Source organism: Pantherophis guttatus, chromosome 16, assembly GCF_059756535.1.
Source record: "Pantherophis guttatus breed Tessera chromosome 16, ASM5975653v1, whole genome shotgun sequence".
NCBI classification, from domain to species: domain Eukaryota; kingdom Metazoa; phylum Chordata; class Lepidosauria; order Squamata; family Colubridae; genus Pantherophis; species Pantherophis guttatus.
In genome coordinates this window covers 409,570-428,793 of record NC_142078.1, presented here as the reverse complement: position 1 = coordinate 428,793, position 19,224 = coordinate 409,570, and the positions used below count along the sequence as shown (strand labels likewise).

Here is a 19,224-nt window from a genome sequence, read left to right as displayed (position 1 = left end):
CCCCATTTCATGTGTTGTCTGCTCTTCAGGATCTCCTCAACTCATCAGTCCCGCCATGACTTTGCCACTCTCCTCCTTCCTTTTGGCCCATTCACGCTTCCTTCTATATCCTCAGATGTGGCATGGCGTGATTAGCCTCTTGATGGCAGAAGGAAGCCATATAGATATAGAGGTTTTCTCATTGCAGTGCCCAGAAACGAAATCCATATATCAGCCAGTGCTCCCAAATTTTAGGGTTTTTCTTCTGCCTGTTCTGAGTCTTAATTAGTGGGTGGGGCTTGGTGGTAAAGTGACTGGGTGGGCATGGCCAAGTCAATGTCACTTCTTTGCCCTTTTTTAACCTACAAAACACAACACAACACAACTGGCTCACCCACAATTAAAAGCAGCTGTGCTAGACCCAAAATGGCCCCTGCAACAAGCAGGAACCTCACACAGTCACAAAAAGCCCAAAAAACCAACTTTCACACTTTACATACACAAAATTCCACATACAACTTTGTGAGATTTTGTGTGTTTGTGTAGTTAGAGTGAAACACTACAGAAACACACAAAATCTCAGAAAGCTGCACAAATTTTATTTTATTTTATTTTATTTTTATTTTTATATAAAAGCAGCTAAATTTAAAACTTCCTAAACTTTAAATGGCTAGGTCTAAAAAAAGAACAACTAAAAAAAACCCCAATTAAATATTTTTATTTATTTATTTATTTTATTAAATTTGTATACCCCCCTACTCCCGAAGGACTCAGGGCAGTGAACAGCTCCCAAAGGAAAAAAAACTTACCCAATAGAACAGGGGTCTCCAACCTTGGCAACTTTAAGACTTGTGGACTTCAACTCCCAGAATTCCTCAGTCAGCTTTGCTGGGAGTTGAAGTCCACAAGTGCAGATAGAGCTGTTCACCGATGAGCTTGATTGCAGGTAGGGAGATTCAGTTGCTTGCTGATGCAATGGATTGCAGGTATTACAGCAAGCGCAGCAGCTAAGGTAAGCAAGCTGGAGGCTGGGGGGGGGGGAGAAAAAAGAAACTTTTTTCTTTTAAATGGGTCTGACAATCCAAACTGAGTTGCCTGATTAGCAGGCAACTCAGCTGGGATCGTCAGAGCCATTTAAAAGGAAAAAAAGGCTCTGATGATCGTGCGGCTCAGCTGGGCATGGGGGGCGGTGGCAGGGATTTTTGCTACCGGTTCTCCAAACTGCCCGCCACCATTGCTACCTACTCGCCCGAGCCGGTCCGAACCGGGAACATTTCACCCCTGCCATAATCTCTTGCGGGGTAGAGTCTGGGCACCTGAATGGAACTGAGTGTTTACTGGCCAGTTGCTATTCCTGTCGCCAATGCAGAGTTTTATTCAGCAGATATATTCTCAGTGTGCCCAGAAAGAGAAATGTCTGCCTCTACCTAGGATCGAATTTATTTTGCCTGCTTTAAAGTTGCTTTTCCCAGAGAAACTGAGAAGCCCAAATCCCACAAGGCCATGTGTTTCATACTTACGTGTTATTATAACTCTGGGGCTGGCCGATGCCATTTTTGGTCCTGGATTCCTAGGCTGGCAGCCCCCCCAGCAGCCTTCTTCTCTCCTAAACTTGCAGAGAAAAGGGGGATCTCATGTCTCTCTCCCCCCGCCTTGAAGTTCTGCATCAGCAAGCCCCAAAGGGGGATCAGGGCAAAGCCTTTGCATCCCTCCCAGGGCTGGAGGGTTTTCTCCAGTTCTCCAGCGGAACAGAAGAAACCGGCTCAGCCTTTGGCAGCTTGTGGTCCTGGAGCTTCCCATAGGTCAACCTCTGCAGCTCGGGCTCTTTCAAAATGTTATTAAGATTTGCCATGCTAAATCTTCAAGTAATTAAAGCTTGTGACGCAGCTTGCCTTAATTCCATTCCAGTGCCTTTTATGTGATGGTCTTTTCTTACTAAAAGCCATAATTTTTGTTTTATGCTCAGCTGCTCCTTGAAAATGGCCAAATAAATGCTGCAATCACCTCTGCAAACCAATTTGCACGCAAGGAATTAGAAGTGGATAATTGGAGCATAATTATAATGTAGCATGTCAGTTCTCTTCATCCGTCAATGGAAAGTGCGTGCTCTTTTCATACAATTAGGATGCTGCTCAGAGATAGGAAATAGAAGAGCTATTCATGCTGCTCAAAAGCTGACCCATCTCTGCAGGCACACAGGGACCATCTGTGGGGGAGACTAGGCTGGGGCAACCGTCCTCACTTGCTCGTTGGTCTTCCAGCTTGAAAATCGGTCCGTGTCTCTGACTAATTTTCACTCCAGCCTGCCAGTTAATTTATTTCATGTCCAGATCAAACCACAAATTTTAAAAATGAGCCACCTTTCAGGCTTTATTGTTGGCCAGAAACAAATCACTTTTGGTGCATTCTACTGGTAGGAATCGACAGACCAACACATTGGCCAGACTCTGTGTTTCTCCACATTCGCAAAGCATTTCATTATCCACCAGCAACCTTCACCTTAGCATATTTACACTTAGGCCCACCCACCCTCAGCCTCTTCTAGGTCCTCCGAGTGACATAAATCAGATCCCTCAGTCAGGTTCTCTTCGGGGATTACGGAAACCTGCAGCTGCTTTGCATTCTCTGCCGCTCTCCTTTTGGGAAGGGGTGTCAAAGTAATGATTTAAGAGCTGACCAGCTGCTACAATGATGTAATGCTGGGAATGAGTCAGCAAGGTTTTGGGCCTGATATCACTTTAAGAGCTTGTAATAAGAAGAGGCCCTGTTGGGGTATATCTCTCTCTCCATGTGTGCTTCTGTGCTGTAATTGCTGATAGTTGTTTTGTTTGAGGTCTGACTAAAATACTTGTATGTATATATTCTTTGTAGATAAAACCACTATTTAAATATAAACCTCTGTTTACTGTATTTGCTCCTGAGTTGTCTCACATAGTCACACTGTGCGCACTCTGATAGATGAAGTTAAAACACAATGAAGTTAAAAGAACTTCATTTGTTTCTTCAGAATTCCCTGGTTAGATTGCTCCAGCCCTTCTTTCCAAATACCCGGAAGGGGGAGCTATCAGGCAAATATAATTTAATGTGAACCAGTTGATTAAATCTCCCTCTTTCTGGAGATAATTTTGGACATCTTACTTGGTGCCGTGTCAAGAAAGATATCGAATCTTATCAGAAATGTTCATGGTAGAATCCTGCAACTGCTATCCGTAAAATATGTTTCCTTCCCAGTGTCAGAAGAGGAATGACATCTTCTGTCTAAATGTCAAAAGTGTGTCTCCTAAGTTCCCAAGTGTTGCTTTTTTTGACCCGCAGCAAAAATGGCAAAGAGGAGTATTTCAGGGGTGGCCAGGAGGCCGAGGATTTTACGGGAAGAGCTGGGGGGATGAGAGCAGTTTGACTGGCAGACGGCGGGACTGATCCCAACTGCTCCTGGTTCATCCTATTTCCACTTTTCTTTGACCATCTAGTGTTAGAGATCTGCTCTGACCTGCCCTGAAGAAATCTTGCTCATATTTTGCTCCTTCAACAGGACTGTCCTTCCTGGCTTAGGTTGGGAGATGAGGTGAAGCACCTGGTTGAAATTAGTCAATTCCTTTTCCCAAAGTTGGGATTCTCAAGTGTCTCTCATGCTTGTTGTTTCCCACAGTGGATGCGCTTTGATGATTTGCAGGCCACAACCTGCTCACCAAAAGAGCTCCTTGTTTTTCGGTAGCGCAAAGCAGGAGTGGACAGCAGCCGGACTTGAGCCAGAGACCCTTCTGTGCTGGTCCCAGATAAATCTGGCCCAGAATTGAATTACATTTGAAAGACTGCAATTTGGATACCTGGATTTATACCAAGTCCTAAATTTGGCCGCCTTTCTACAAAAAGCCTTTTTTTTTTAATTGAAAAGTTTTTAAAAGTTTTACAAATATTTCCCTGCTCCCCTTCCAACCCTCCCCTTCCCCTCCCTCCTCCCCCCCCCCACTTCCCAGAGCAAAATACAGGGTATAACATTTGACAATCATAAGCTAACATAAGCTAATTATCTATAGTCTCCTATCCCACTCTTGAACTTTTAACTCCTCCTTTACTAAACTAAATTTAAGTACTTTATAAAATCTCTTTGATCATTCATAAGCTATTTGAAATTTTTTAGTCCGATATTTGCCTTGAATATAATCAATCCATCTTTTCCATTCTAACATATATTTTTCATTTGAATGGTCCTTTAGATATGCTGAAATTTTCGCCATTTCTGCTAAATTTACTACTTTTAATGTCCATTCTTGAATAGTAGGTAAATCTTCCTTCTTCCAGTACTGCGCCACCAAGAGTCTTGCTGCAGTTATTAGGTTCAGAATCAAATTAGTCTCTATAGCCGTACAATCTGTAATTATTTATTTATTTATTTATTTATTTATTTATTTATTTATTTATTTATTTATTTATTTATTCAATTTGTATACCGCCCTTCCCCTAGTGGACTCAGGGCGGTGCACAGCCAGAACTAAAACACATAACAATACAAAATTTAAAATTATTAAAAGAATTATATACTTTGGCCCAAATTTAAAACAATTCGAATTAAAACCCATTGACAGATTAAAAGCTAAACAACTAAAAAACTAAAAAAAAGGGGGAGGGGGTTCACGCCAGCCCTGCTTGATGGAAAAGAAAAGTTTTCAGGGCACGGCAAAAGACCCGGAGATCCGATATCCTTCTTATCTCCAGGGGCAAATCGTTCCAGAGGGCGGGAGCTGCCACAGAGAAGGCCCTCCCCCTGGGGGTCGCCAGCCGACATTGCCTGGCTGACAGCACCCTGAGGAGTCCCTCTCTGTGGGAGGTTACTGGTCGGTGGGAGGCTATCGGCGGCAGAAGGCGATCCCGCAAATACCCAGGTCCTATGACATGGAGCGCTTTAAAGGTGGTAACCAACACCTTGAAGCGCACCCGGAAGACCACTGGAAGCCAATGCAGCTCACACAGGAGAGGTGTCACATGGGAGCGACCCCTCGCTCCCATAATCCCCCGCGTGGCTGCATTCTGCGACTAGATCTCCAACTGCTCTCTAGGCGTCTTTTCTAGCGCTTCATCTCCCTCAGCTCCTCGGAAAACCAAGGAGCCAGGTAGACTCGGCGACAGGTCAGAGGCCGCGCAGGCACGACTCGGTCCAAAACGTCAGCAGCCGCCCTATCCCAGGCGGCTACCAGCTCCTCAGCTGAGCCATGAGTCAGAGCCTCAGGAAATGGCCCAAGCTCCATCTGGAACCTATCAGGATCCATCAGGCGCCTGGGGAGGAACCATCTGGTCTGTTCCGCCTCCCTGCGGCAGGGTGTGGCGGTTAGAAAGTCAAGCCTAAGAAGGGAATGATCTGACCATGACAAGGGCTCAATCACTATCTCCCCTATCTCAAGATCATTCATCCACTGCCCAGAGACAATCAGATCCAGAGTGTGTCCTCCCCTGTGTGTGGGTCCACAAATTAATTGGGTCAGGTCCATGGCCATCATGGAAGCCATGAACTCCCGAGCCGCCTCAGACGCTTCGCCGACAGACGGCAGGTTAAAGTCCCCCATGACCATAAGCCTGGGGGTCTCCACCGCCACCTCGGCAATCATGTTGAGGAGCTCGGACAGGGCCGCCGACACGTGGCAGGGAGCCAGGTACGTAATCAGCAAGCCCATCTGCCTCCCTTGTCCCCACTTCACAAGGAGGGACTCACATCCGGCTATCTGAGATACAGTGGCCTCCCTTGGGGCGAGACCTTCCTTTACTAGAACCGCCACCCCCCCCCCACCCTTCCCCTGGGACCTCGGCTGATGGAATGCATAGAAACCCGGAGGGCACATCTCAACAAGGGGGACCCCCCCTCCTGGCCCAACCAGGTCTCCGTAATACCTACCAGGTCAGCACCCCCCTCCTGAATCAGATCACAAATGAGGGGGGCTTTATTTACCACAGACGTGGCATTGCACAACATCAACCGAAGGCCCAGGGCCTGAGGATCTGAACAACCCGGGGTGCGAGACGAGCATTGAGGGCCGGAGCACGCAAACGCTCGCAGATAGCGAGTGCGTCCTCCCCTAACACGATATGGCCCCCTGCTCCTGCCATATCTGCCCCTCCCACCCACGATGTCGATGGCAACGCCCTCCCCAATATAGGAACTAGCCCCCCCCAGCTCCCCCCGACCCCTGTGGGTTACCCCCCAAACCCACCCTAGTCGCCCGCCCGGGTCCCCTTAAAATTTTCGCTAAAAATTTTGTTAGAAAACCTCTCAATCTATATCCCTTAGAACCCTTAAAACCCTTAATATCCTTGTGCCACCTCTCGGGGTTCCAAGACCTGTCCTTAAGGTAAGTTTTTGCAAGGCCCACTGGCCACACCAAAGAATGGGGGGAATTTCTCAAGGCGACCAAGTCCGCGGTTGTATAAGTTCGTATAGTCATACTCAAACATAGAGATGGGCATGTCCATGGTAGCAGGGGCTATCAAGATCTCAGGTCAGTAGTTCAAGATCTACAATCCAAAAATCCATCCTAGCAATAGGCAATAAAGTCTGCATTTCCAAACCCCTTCTCTTGGCAATAGGAAAAAAACAGACGATGGTAATCCTCACTGCCCTCTCACCGCAGCGAGGTTCCTAGGCCAGATGGACAATCATCCGGGTGGGATCCATAGGTCGTTGATGCTCTCCCACCGCAACACGACTTGGTCACACAATAGGTCCACAGCCGCCCTCTCACGGCGGCGGGCAACCACACCCAGAGAACCGACCATTATAGGGCTGGAAAGAAGGGGGGGGGCAAGGGCTCTAGATGCCATCACCCATCCAAGTGGTTGCAGCAGAAGCAGTCCGGGGGTCAAGGCAGTAGAATGGAACGTCCAGGCGAGGCCTTCAACCGCCTGCGACCCCCTGCTAGGCCCAACTCGCTTGGGCGGTGCAGACAGGCCTCCAAGACACCTTCCCTCCACAGGGGAGCCTGCGATTCCAGATTCATGCCTCCACCAGCCCCAAAAACGCTGCGGTTCCATGGCAAGGGGGGGAAGAAGAAACCCCCCCCCCAGCTGCAGGCAGATGAAGCCTGATCTCGATACGCAGCCTTCCTTGTCTCCCATGGCTCGGCCTCTCCTCCACCAAGCCGCATCTGGGACGGGGTGCTCCGCCACCGACCAGCCCTCCACGCCACCGACAACTCCTTCACCTTCGGCGGGTGCCAGCTGATTCCGGCCCTACCGCCGCCACGCCGCAGCGCCGCCCAGCTGACTCGGGCAAAAACCGCGGCGGAGAACCGCCGTCTGGATCATGGGGAGGCAGCTCCGGCTCGCCTGGCATCCCCTGGGGACCTAGGTAGGTAAAAAGTAGACCTGCTGAGCCCCAACTGTTCCCCTTACCAGTCCATAATGGGGGACATAGTCAGGGCCCCCCTAAAGCCTCCACATCTCACCAAAAAGCCCCATCCCCAACGGAGCTCAAAAAACCGCGGCAGCCATTTTAAGCACAGGAAATTCTGTTTCCTGTGCTTAAAATTATTATACCTAACAAAAACAACTGTGGAGTAAACTTTATCCTTTTTTAAAAAATATTTTTTTAAATATTTTTACAGAAAGCCTTAATGGTTCATTAGGACTTCTTAAATTAGAACCAGCTTCTAACCGCATGGAGAGAATTTATCACAGTTTTAATTTCATTTTGTGATTCAGAGTGTACCATCTGCTGCTTCTCATATTTGTATTCTGCCTAGAACTGAAGAGCAATTTTTAGGGTTTTTTATAGGCAGTATAAAAATATATGCATTTAAAAGAATATCTGCAATTACTTAATATTGAAAATCCAAGAATACTTTAAATCCTTTAAAAGCCTTTCTTTATTCACCTGATTCTATTTTTTTCTACTGCTTTATCCTCCTTGGGTTTTTTCCTTTTCTGTTTATATCTTTTCTCTTGTGATGTTCAACAAAATATAGTTTTGAAACTCAGCCAAAGGTAAAGAAAGAGAAAAGACCAGATCATTTCTTAGGAATTGTGGCCTGCCAGGGCCTGGGGGGTGGGGGGGACCCTGGGGGATGGGTTGTGGCAGACCGTGCAGGTCCGGGGAGAACGCAGGTAAGACCCTTCTGCCCAGGGCAACCCTCAGCACTGCAGGGCCGGACTCAGGACCCCTTTGAGTCAGGTGGGTCCTGGGGCAGGATGGCCACACGGGCTGCTTGGCTGCTTAGCCTTGGGCAGTCCTCAGCCACTCGAGATGGTTGCTGCTTTTGGTCCAGGCCAGGGGTGTCAAACTCGAGTTCATTGAGGCCCGCGTCAGAGTTGTGTTTGATCTCGGGGCCGGGGTGGGGGTGGTCGGGGGCATGGCAAGGGTGGGGGTGGCCAGCTCGACCTCACTAGTTGAGGCTTTTCTACCACGATGGCCTCCTGCAGCCCACAGCCAGCGAAAACGAGTGCACAGCCTCCCCAGACCTCCATTTCTGCTGGCGGAGGGCTGCAGGAGGCCGGTGTGGCCAAAAACAGCCCGGGTGGGTTTTGTACCTCTCTCTCCCCACCCACCCCCGCCCCCCCGGCGAGCTCCGTTTTTGCTGGCAGAGGCACCACGGGCTGTTCCTTCGCTATTCCCAGGGTGGCCCCGCGGGCCAGATCTAAGCACCTTGAGTTTGACACTCCTGGTCCAGGCAGACCTTCATTAGAGACGGTGGGTGGGGGAGACAAAGGTGGGCTTCAGGTCTATCTTCTGCTGCTCTCCTTTCAAGGAATGTACCCTGAAGGTCCAGGACGGGAAGTTCAAGCTTCAGGACCTGCTGGTGGTGCCGATGCAGAGAGTTCTGAAGTATCACCTCCTGCTCAAAGTGAGTCATTCTCCACCTACCAGAGGGAAGAAAAATGCAGATACATTTCTGAAGTGGGTAGGTGGGCTTCAGTTGCTCTCAGTGCAGAGCACCTCAGGTCAGAATTACAGAATTGGAAGGGGTCTTGGACGTCTTCTAGTCCACCCCCCACCCCCACCCCCGCTCGAGCAGGAGACCTTATACCATTCCAGACTCTTCAATCATCATCATCATTTAACGACCCCATAATCCCTTGCGGGGTGGAGTCTGGGCAACTGAATAGAACTAGCAGAACACTTAATGGCTGGATGCCCTTCCTGTCCCAATGCGGAGCTTTGTTCAGCAGATATTCTCATTGTGCCCAGAGAGAAATTCCTGCCTCTACCTAGGATCGAATTCACAGCCTCCTGATTGTGAGGCAAGAGCTCCACCTCTAGGTCACTGCATCACTCACAAATGGCTCTTCAATCTTTGCTTAAAAACCTCCAGTGATTGACCAGCCACAACTTTAATGCATTGTAAGCCCCCCTGAGTCTCCGGAGAAGGGCGGCATATAAATCAAACTAATAAATAAATAAATAAATAAATAAATAAATAAACTTCTGGAAGCCATTCCATTGATTGATTGTTGTTAATGTCAGGAAGTTCTAGATTGGATCTCTATTTGATTAGTTGCCACCTGCTGCTTCTTGCCTTGCCCTCTAGTGCTTTGGAGAATAGGTTGACACCTCTTCTCTGTGACAGCCCCTCAAATATTGGAAAACTGCTATCATGCCACCATTAATCCTTCATTAGACTACATACACAGTTCCCACAATTGTTTATTGTACACCTTTCCCTCTGGTCCCCTAATCATCTTTGTTGTTCTTCCTTGCACTCTAGTTTCTAGAGTCTCGACATCTTTTTTGTATCATGGTGCCAAAATTGGATGCAGTATTCCAAGTGTGGTCTTATCAAGGCATTATAAAGTGATAGTAACACTTCACATGACTTGGATACTTTCCCTCTGTTGATGCAGCCTAGGATTGCATTGGCATTTTGGGAGCTGCAGCACATTGCTGGCTCATAATGTCAGGGTTCCAAGTAATAGATCCATTACTTGGATACATTACAAGCTTCTCTGGCTGAAGCCATCTTGGAGCTTCAGTACACATACCTAACTGGGGATCCACTAGGACACCTAGATTGCTCTCATAATTTCTATTGTTGAGCCAGATACCCGCTGTGTACATTTGGGTTTTCTTGCCTAAGTGTAAAGCCCTTACTTTTCTCACCACTGAAATGCATTTTGTTGGATAGGGCCCAGTGTTCAAGTCTGTCAAGATCCTTCTGTACCTTAAGCCTATCTTCCGGTGTGTTAGCTATTTCTTCAGATTTGATGAGTTCCCTTTCTATCCTCCGACCTAAGTCATTGATGAAGATATTGAAGGGTACTGGGCCTAAAGCAGAACCTTGGGTACCCCACTGCTTGCTTCTCTCCACGTAGATAGATGTAGCTCCATTAAGGGCTACCTCTGAGTGCTGTTGGTCTACCAGTTAAGAATCCATCTGGTGTTGATGCTGTCTATCCCACAGTTTTCTATCTTGCCACAAAGTAGGCTGTGGTCTGCTTTGTCAAATGCCTCCCTGAAGTCCAAGTAAATGATGTAGACAGCATTTTGCTGGTCACTTAGTCACTTTGTCAAAGAATGCACTAATGTTTGTCTGGCATGAACTGGTTTTGGCTCCTACAGCATAACAGATTGGGACATCTAAGCGCCGATTCCAGTTGGGTTGGTAAAGCCAAAGGGATGCGAACAGCCAGCCCTGAGCTGCCCACATGCCTCCTGGAGCCCAGATGAGTTCCTGAGGCTCTGGATCGGGTGGGGAGAGCTGCACATCAGGCAAGGGGCAAGTGTCTCCAGCTGACCACGGAGTCTTTCAGACAACTTCAGCCTGGGCCGCCTCTGGCTCCGCTTGTGCCCCCTTGCCCAGGATTCTCCCCTGTGCAAATGCTTTTTGTTCCACCCAGAAATTAATAATGCAGTTATTCTCACAAATCTTGATTAATTCTGGCTTGTTTGTTCAAGCTTGCACCAATTCATCTGATTCTGCATGTTGTCGTCGTCCCGTCCCCTCCCCCAGCCATTATTCTTGGGACAAGCAACTCCAAACCTTGCCCCAGAGGTGCTTTTTTCAAGAGGCAACTGAACTTTCTGGTTTTTCTTTGAAGACCTTTCACTTCTCATCCAAGAAGCTTCTTCAGCTCTGACTGGATTGTGCGGAATGGAAGGATTTATGCTCCTTGCAGACAGCGGGTCATTTGCATCCTTTTAGAGAGTCCTTGAGGCCACCTGGAGGTTTATCTGGGTCATCAGGGTCACCTGAGTGGTGTGGAGCATGGAGCCTTCTTGGAAATATTAAAAGGACTGTGTTGTAGACTGGAGAGAGATGATGTCATATTCCTCCACCTCTGTTGAGAGAGGGCTGTTCAGTTTTGATATAGGCCTCTTTGACCCCTCTTTCAAACCAGCGGTCCACTCCTCTTCCCATCCAGTCAGAGCTGAAGAGGCTTCTTGGATGAGAAGCGAAACGTCTTCAAAGGAAAACCAGAAAGTCCAGTTGCCTCTTGAAAAAAGCGCCCTTGGGACAACCAGGACCTGGATGACGGAGGATCTCTATAGACAACTCCAACCCTTGTTTCTTGGCAGGGGCTCTCCTGCCACCTACTCCAGTGGCCTTGAACCCCTCGTATGGCGAGGTGGAGCAGGAAGCAGCCAGGCAGGCAGTGGATACAGTAACCCAGGATAATGGTTTGTCTTCTAGGAGCTGCTCAGCCACTCGTCCGACCGGCCAGAGAAGCAGCAGCTGAAAGAAGCTTTGGAGGCCATGCAGGTGGGGTCCTGTGGGAGGTGTTTTGGGGGTCACTGCACAGAGTCACGTTCTGGTCTCTGACAAAGGACTGCTCCCCAAAACCCACCTTCACCCCAGCTTTTCTCAGCCTGGCTGGACCGTGCTCTGCTACTGCCCCAGGGGCCCTGGGAACTGCACAGGCACCCTGAGGCTGTTGAGCCAAGGGAGGCTGAGCCCTGAAGCAGAACCCGTCTTTCTGCTCTCGGACCTGATCTCTGCCCGGGGCTTTCTGCTTGCAATGCCACTGACGGGCCACTTCACCCATTCGTCTTTCAGGACTTGGCCATGTTCATCAATGAAGTCAAACGGGACAAAGAAACCCTGAAGAAAATAAGTGAATTCCAGAGCTCCATAGAAAACCTGGTAAGATCAAAGGAGCAGCTTTGGCACTGAGTGACAAACGGCAGAGAGGCCTCCCTGGTCTCCCGGTGATTCTGGCCGTCCCGCTGGCCAGGAACAGGATCCTTGGCCAGGAGATTGGCATTCTGTAATGGCTGTTGCAAGACAGCAATTGCAAATGGCCTTAGCCAGCTGAAGGGCACAGACGATGCCAACGGGAGCAGGGTCCAGGGCAGGGCAGTCCCCAAATGCTCCCAGCCACTCTAGGCTATGCAATGAGGGGCCCAGCACTGCCACACTGAGGAGAGGGTCCCAGCTCCCCCAACGGCAGGAGCTCTGATGCTCTCCCCCGATGACCGCAAGCCTGAGGCCCTGGCAATGCAGAAAGGGATTGCTTGGTCAGCCAGGCGGGCATGGGAGGCTGCCTCAGTGGGGGCAACACCCAAGAGGAAAGGAGACACCCCCCCTCCCCCTGCTTTCTGGTCTCCCCCAGTTTGCCTCCTCACAGGTCCTCAAACCTGGATTGCATCCAGGAAGGGGCTTCGCTGCCCTCTAACTCCCAAAGTGCCTTGTTCCCCACCCCCTTTCCGAGAAGGACAGCTGAGGCGCCACTTTGGAGTCTTCCTGGTTAGTGGGGAGTTTTGCCCTTTTAACCTTTGTCACCTTTCCCCCAGCCAGTGAAGCTAGAAGAATATGGGCGGCCAAAGATCGATGGGGAACTGAAGGTCCGGTCCATCATCAACCACACAAAGCAGGATCGGTGAGTGAGCAGTGAAGAAGGAAAAGCCTCTTCCGTGGATCCTGGCTGAACAAAGACTCCGAGGGCAATCCTCATGCAGGGCTCTGAGTTCCCAGGACATGCTGGGTTGAGCGGGTTGGCTGCCACCCATGTCACCCCACTCAGGAAGCCAGGGAGGGCTAGCATGTTGTATGAAGGCAACTTCCTTCCTTCCTTCCTTCCTTCCTTCCTTCCTTCCTTCCTTCCTTCCTTCCTTCCTTCCTTCCTTCCTTCCTTCCTTCCTCTCACCTCAGTCCTAGAAGATGCAGATTCCACTTTTGTACATTTGCTACCCCTCTTCAGCTGGCATGGTTCTCCCAGTCCCTGGAGGAGAGGGGGGAGGATGGGAGCCCCTCCCCCAAGGCCTGGGAGAGAGGGAATGTGCAGACATGGTTGCTGAGCCCCGGTTTCCTCTTCTAATTCTGGGACAGGTATTTGTTTTTGTTTGATAAAGTGGTGATTGTCTGCAAGAGGAAAGGCTACAGCTACGAGCAGAAAGACATCCTGGAACTTCTCTGTTACAAGATGACCGATGACCCCACCAACAACAAGGACATCAAGAAGGTGGGTGGTGCAGGGCCTCCCTTCCCTTCCCTCATGGCCAATGTTGGGCACTGCAAGGGTGGAGGGGGGAAGAGCTCTAGCCGCTGGAAGCACATTTGGTGTCTCCCTGGGGGGCAACCTTGCCTGATGGTGCTCCAAGGAGCTGTAGAGGGCCGGCCCCCAAAGAGCCGGGGTGCTCAGGCTGCCCAGGGGCTGGAAGCTGTTGACTTCCCCATTCTCCACTAGCCTGGGGGCAGGGGGTGTCCTTGTGCTGCGTTGCCCCTTTAGAAAAATCACAGTTCCATCACTTGGGGGGGGGGGGCCGGCGGGTTACTGGAATGCCTGTGTCCTTCAGCAAGCTGGCCTGGCAACTGCCAATCTCGTGCCACATTCGCCACAAGGAGAAGCCCCTTTCCTGGTCAGCTGCCAACAAGGGTTCCCACATGGAGAGTTGCTGCTTGAAGTGACGTGATCATGGATGAAGGAGATCTCAGGAAATCCATCCAGAGGGCATGAAGGAAGCCCTGTTCTTCTAGGGGCCTTAGCAGGCGGAATCCCCCGCCCACATACTTTGGAGGGTGCAGATCCAGAAAGAGACCCCCCCCTCATTCCCTGAAGGATTAAACATCTGGGCCACCTGGAACTGGGGGCTGTGGGGATGGGGAGAAAGAGGGACCCTTGTTTTGGAGTCTGAACAGGTGGGATTTGGAGCTTGTTGTAACCCCCTGTGTCTCCCCTTCGCTTCCTTTTGCTTCTCAGTTGCATGGGAAAATGGTAAGCCGTCTCTACCAATTCCAACTCTCTTGTCTTTTGCTGTTGCTGTACTAATCCTAGACAGGGCTGATTGGGCATCATCCAGGGGGCTGCATGGGGGGCTGCAATTACTGTAGGAAAGCTTACAAGCAGCCCTGTGAGGTAGGCTTGCCCGACGAGGGCGAGTGGAACAGATGAGGTGAAAGCATCTTTGAAGGAGAGGCAGCCTCCTCCTGGGCTCCTGGCAGCTTCTTTTGTGCTGCTGGCGAGAAAGAGAAGGAAGGTGAGCCGTGCCCTCCCGGAAGCGGCACTGAATTCCCAGTCCTTGTGGCCAGGAACAGAAGGCGGTTGGCCAAGCTGGCTGCCTCTGGTGCTGCGACTCGGCTGCCCAAGGGTGCCTCTTAAGGGCAGATTTCAGGGTGGTGCGATGGCTCCCCCTGGCCCGTACTGGCCTTGGTTTTCTCCTGCCTCTGTGTCCGGCTCCATCCTCTCCCTCTCTCTTTCCCCACAGTGGTCTTACGGCTTCTACCTCACTCACCTTCAAGGCAAACAGGGATTCCAGTTTTTCTGTAAGACGGAAGAGATGAAACGGAAGTGGATGGAGCAGTTTGAAATGGCCATGTGAGTGTCTGGGACCTCGGTCCTGGCTGGGCCCAGATCGAAAGTCTGAATGGTCAAGAAGCCAGCAGGCATGGCCGGCTCCTGCTGGCGGTCTTGACCCGGGCGTTGGCACATAGGATGCATGGGCAGGACTAAGTTGTGCCACACGGCCTGGCCCTACCCAAAGGTTCTCAAGGGCGGGGCTAAGCACCAAAGGCCCCCTCAGTGCAAAGGGGACCCTCTTCCCAATGTCCCCGAAGAGGAGCTGCAACTCGCTTAGCCTGACCTGAGCTGAGTGGGGCTCCCTTTCTTTGCCCAGATCCAATATTAAGCCCGAGAAAGCCACGGCAAACAACCACCAGTTCCAGATGTTCACCTTTGACAAGACCACCAATTGCAAAGCCTGCAAGATGTTCTTAAGGTGAATGTTTTTCCTTCTTCTTCTTCTTCTTTTTTTTAATTTGATTTATATGCCGCCCTTCTCCGGAGACTCAGGGCGGCTTACAATGTGCTCAGCAGTGTTCTTCAGGCACACACAGACTCCTCCAACGCTGCTGCTCGTTTTACTGTAAAGTTGCATAATTACAAAAAGTCTGGCAGCCGCAGTGCCACAGCCAGCCTCACAACTCTGGGGCTGCTTGCCACATCGAAGCAGGGGAGTTCTTGCCCCAAGCAGCCCCTGAGCTGCACTATGGCAAATAGCAACGGTTTCGGAGCCCACCTCTTCCAGGGGCCCACCAGCAGCTTACTTTGTTGCTGGCCAGGGTCCATTATGGCCATGGCTCCGCCACCTTCCAAGAGCCATCCTGTGCGTGATGCCAACGAAGTGGTTCTCAGTGCCCCCAGACTGAGCAGAGAGTTTCTGCCTGCACTCTCCCCTCCACTCCACCCCAGAAATTTGGTGGGCCTCCCATGAGCTCAGGTTCAAGGCTGCACCCTGGCCTGATGTCACCATCCTGTTTCCACGGCGCCTCCCCATGCACTGCCAGGATGCTAAGCCCAGGGAATGGGATGCAGGTGAAGACAAGGAAAGGCAGCTGGGAGGCAGCGGGCGGTGGGGGGGAGCAGTAAACGTGGCCGAGCTCAGTTTTTACCATGGGTGTGTGTGTGTGTGCTGCTTATAAGTTTGAGGATCAGTCCATTTTTTTCACTGCTGTTGTAATTTTGATTAACCGTTCTTAAGGGCTGCCTGCATATTTAAATGATCCAATGATGTCATAGAAGGACAGGATGCAAGAACTGGAAGGGATTTGGGAGACCACCTGCTCCACCCTCCAGCCCAGTGCATTCCCTCTGCCTGTCTCTCTTTAAATGCATGGGCCGGGTGAGAGTGCAATAGCTGAGCGCAGTGTGGAAACTGACAAGGCTCCTCATGCAGAGCCAAATGGCCCCAGGTCCACGGATCCTGACCCCCAAGGTGACTTCTCACCTCGCACCCACTTGGGTTGAAGGCCACCCTTTGGACATTTGAACTGAGGCAGATATTTGCATGGCTGGGGGTGCAGAGCAACCCAGAAAATAGCTTGGCTTGGTAGCCATTTGGGGCAAACTCCAATGACCCTAGCAGGGCGGTTACAAGAGGGGGAAGTCCAGACCCCTCAGGGCTTGCTTCCCTGGCTGGCCTCAACCGAGGGTCTCCTTCTTGCCTCTGGGCCCCCAGTGCCACGGCTGCCTTCGATGGAAGGTGGGCTCAGCTCCCGAGTCTGAGCAGAAGGGCTTCCCTGCATCTCAGGAGAGGCCTGGGGATCTGTAGCCTTCCGTTATTGGGGAGCCTCCCCTGCTCCCGCTCCAAGGGGCTCCCCCGGGGTGCAGCTCTAGGCAGGCGTGCTGGGCTAGCAGTCTCTTTTTCCGCAGGGGGACCTTCTACCAAGGCTACCAGTGCCTGAAGTGCAAGGCGGGCGCCCACAAAGAGTGCCTGGAGGTCATCCCACCTTGCAAATTCAGTAAGTGATCCACGCATATGGCGGCGTGTGTGTGAGAAGGGCCGTGTCTGCTGCTAGGGAATCCGTTGTCCTGGTGTCACCAGGCAAAGCCTGCCAGGGAAGTCTGCTAGGCCACCATGGTGACAGTTTTGGGGTGTTGCTCTCCAAATCAGCAGACGTTTCCCTGCAATAAAAGGGATGATTCATGAGCCATGGTGGCCCAGTGGTTAGAGTGCAGTACTGCAGGCTACTTCTGCTGCCTGCTGGCTGCCTGCAATTTGGCAGTTCGAATCTAACCAGGCTCAAGGTTGACTCAGTCTTCCCTCCTTCCGAGGTGGGCAAAATGAGGACCCAGATCGTTGGGGGCAAGAGGCTGACTCTGAAACGCTTAGAGAGGGCTGGAAAGCGATATATAAGGGCTATTGCTATTCGCTCCAATGACTGCCTGTTGATCTCAGTGCCCTGCATCTGTTGCTGGGCTACTGCGTCCTGAGAACTTGTCTCCGTGGGCTTCTTTCTCAGGCTCAGGTAGAATGGCTGAGACACCTTGGACAGCTTCCTTGTTGGCGGTCCCCGTCAGCCTCTCACCTGTCCCAGAAGGGCAGAGCAGCTGCAGGGACACATCCCTTCTGCAGCCATTTAGAGGGTTTTGCATGTCATAAATCGTTTTGAAAGATACATTTTGCCCTCCTGTAGCATCACCATCATTTAACAAATATATTTGTAACTGTGAAAGTCTAAATATTGAAGGTGGGTCAAAGGGCGAGAATTTGGAATAGCAAGAAATGGCAGGAGTGGGGAATCCAGGTGGTCCTGAGATTTGCATGCACAAACTCACCAGCTGAGCTGCTCCTCTTAGGTGGCTTCTCCATTAACCAGCCACTTTTTAACGTTGCCTTCTAGGTTCTCCGGCTGAGCAGGTAAGCAGTACGCCTCTTTTTCCCTCCTCTCTGGGGAAGGACATAGGGAGTAAAGTGCCAGAGGAAGACACTGGGGTCACCTTTCCCCTCCCCCACCCCGGCCACTTTTCTTAGATGTGAGGCTGAGTCCTTAGTTGTCCTGAGACGAGGCACCCTTTTCTCTGCTACTTTTCCTGTCCTGGTTTGATTGCAAAGAGGGTTGGGGGTGTGGGGATGGGCTGCAGCTCAGAATCCAAACTGTCGCATCTCTGTAAGGCCTTTGCTGGCGGTGGGGCCAGGTGGGGGGAGGGTCAGTTCTAAGAGCAAGAGTAGCTCGTTATGTGGACAAAAAGGCTCCAGGAGATTGAAACTTCTTTCTTTTTATTTCTGGACAGGAATCACTGAATCTAGGTAAGCCTCCTCCTCTTCCTCTTCCTCCTCCACACCCCTCCCTCCTCCCTCCTCGACTGAAGCCAGGCAGCTTCCTGGTTGGTGCTTAAAAGCAAAATCCGGGTTTAATAGCAGAAAAGTTTCAGACGGAAACAGAGCGATCGCAAAATACTCAGGCACATTGTCCCCTCAGGCACATTGACTGGGCTGCTCCCTGCCAAGCAGCAAACTGGGAGAGGCAGAAGAGATGCCAGGGCATCACAGTGCAGAAGGCAGAATGGGGAAAGGAGAGGGCAAACGAGCTGTTACTTTTCGTTGTGGGCAAAACGATGCCTGCCAGTGTCAAGCGGATGCCTTTCCCTTGGCATGCTGGCATTGCCACCCAGCAGGATGTGCCCCAAGGAAAGACTTCAGAAGGATAGCAGCTCTTATTTGCCTGTTAGAAAATCCTTCTCCTCCTCCTCTTTTAACAACCCCATAATCCTTTGCAGGGTGGAGTCTGGGCAACTGAAGGGAGCTGAGTGTTTACTGGCCGGATGCCTTTCCTGTTGCCAATGCAGAGTTTTATTCAGCAGATATCATCTCATTGTGCCCAGAGAGAGAAATATCTGCTTCTACCTAGGATCGAACTCACAGCCTCCTGATTGTGAGGCGAGAGCTCCTTATCTAGGCCACCACATCACCCACTTGCCTGTTAGAAAATGTGCCCCTTAAATAAAAAAGCAGAGTTAAATCCCGGTGCAGTTTGTCCCTTTCAAGATTTGTGCCGGCGGTTTCTGTAAGGAGGGGAGGGAGTGACTAGTGCAGCAGATGAAGCCAGCCAGCCAGCCCTCCCTTTCCAAATCCTGTAGTTTGCTGACCTCTTCCACGTTATTAATTATATTATTTGAATAAGCTATCTAGAAAAAAGGTAAGGGAAAGCAGACATACCGGTATTCTTATGTTAAAAAATAAAGTTCATTTTTGCAGTCAGCAATTTGTCACTAAGCCAGTCTGAGGTGTATTCCCCCCCAGTCCATCCGTCCCCGCAAAAAGAGTCTTTAGTTAATTCTACTCCAAGCTCAGGGGGCAGCTGCTCCCAGGTGGGAGCTCCCCTTTAAACAACCTTTTGTTCAAGAAGCCAAAAAGTGATCATGGACACTCTTGAGCATTTGTTAAGAAAGAGCTGGATCCCTAGGCGATTTCCTGGGGAGCTGAAGGCCTGCACTCTGCCCCTTCCCCACGGCCCCTGCCCAGAAATGGGAAATGGCAGCTCAGGGCGAGATGGGCCCTCCTTTTGCACTGGCACTGGGCACCTCCTGCTGGGCGGAGGGGCTGGAAGT

At 50.7% G+C, this 19,224-nt stretch overlaps 1 protein-coding gene across 12 annotated transcripts in view; it reads left to right on the top strand.

The window, feature by feature from the left end:
• VAV2 (vav guanine nucleotide exchange factor 2) overlaps positions 1-19,224 on the top strand; it is a 126,622-nt gene that overhangs the window by 94,318 nt on the left and 13,080 nt on the right. For 4 of the 12 annotated variants that reach the window (XR_004592809.3, XM_034427187.3, XM_034427189.3 and 1 more), the window contains 11 exons: positions 8,712-8,807; positions 11,592-11,660; positions 11,955-12,041; positions 12,692-12,777; positions 13,227-13,359; positions 14,098-14,112; positions 14,603-14,712; positions 15,011-15,112; positions 16,546-16,634; positions 17,517-17,533; positions 17,908-17,923. Coding sequence is in view for 11 of the 12 variants with exons in the window: in XM_034427187.3 (XP_034283078.2) it covers positions 8,712-8,807; positions 11,592-11,660; positions 11,955-12,041; positions 12,692-12,777; positions 13,227-13,359; positions 14,098-14,112; positions 14,603-14,712; positions 15,011-15,112; positions 16,546-16,634; positions 17,517-17,533; positions 17,908-17,923 (820 nt within the window). In the remaining variant the exon portion in view is untranslated. The other 8 variants (XM_034427193.3, XM_034427190.3, XM_034427188.3 and 5 more) reach the window with 5 other exon arrangements.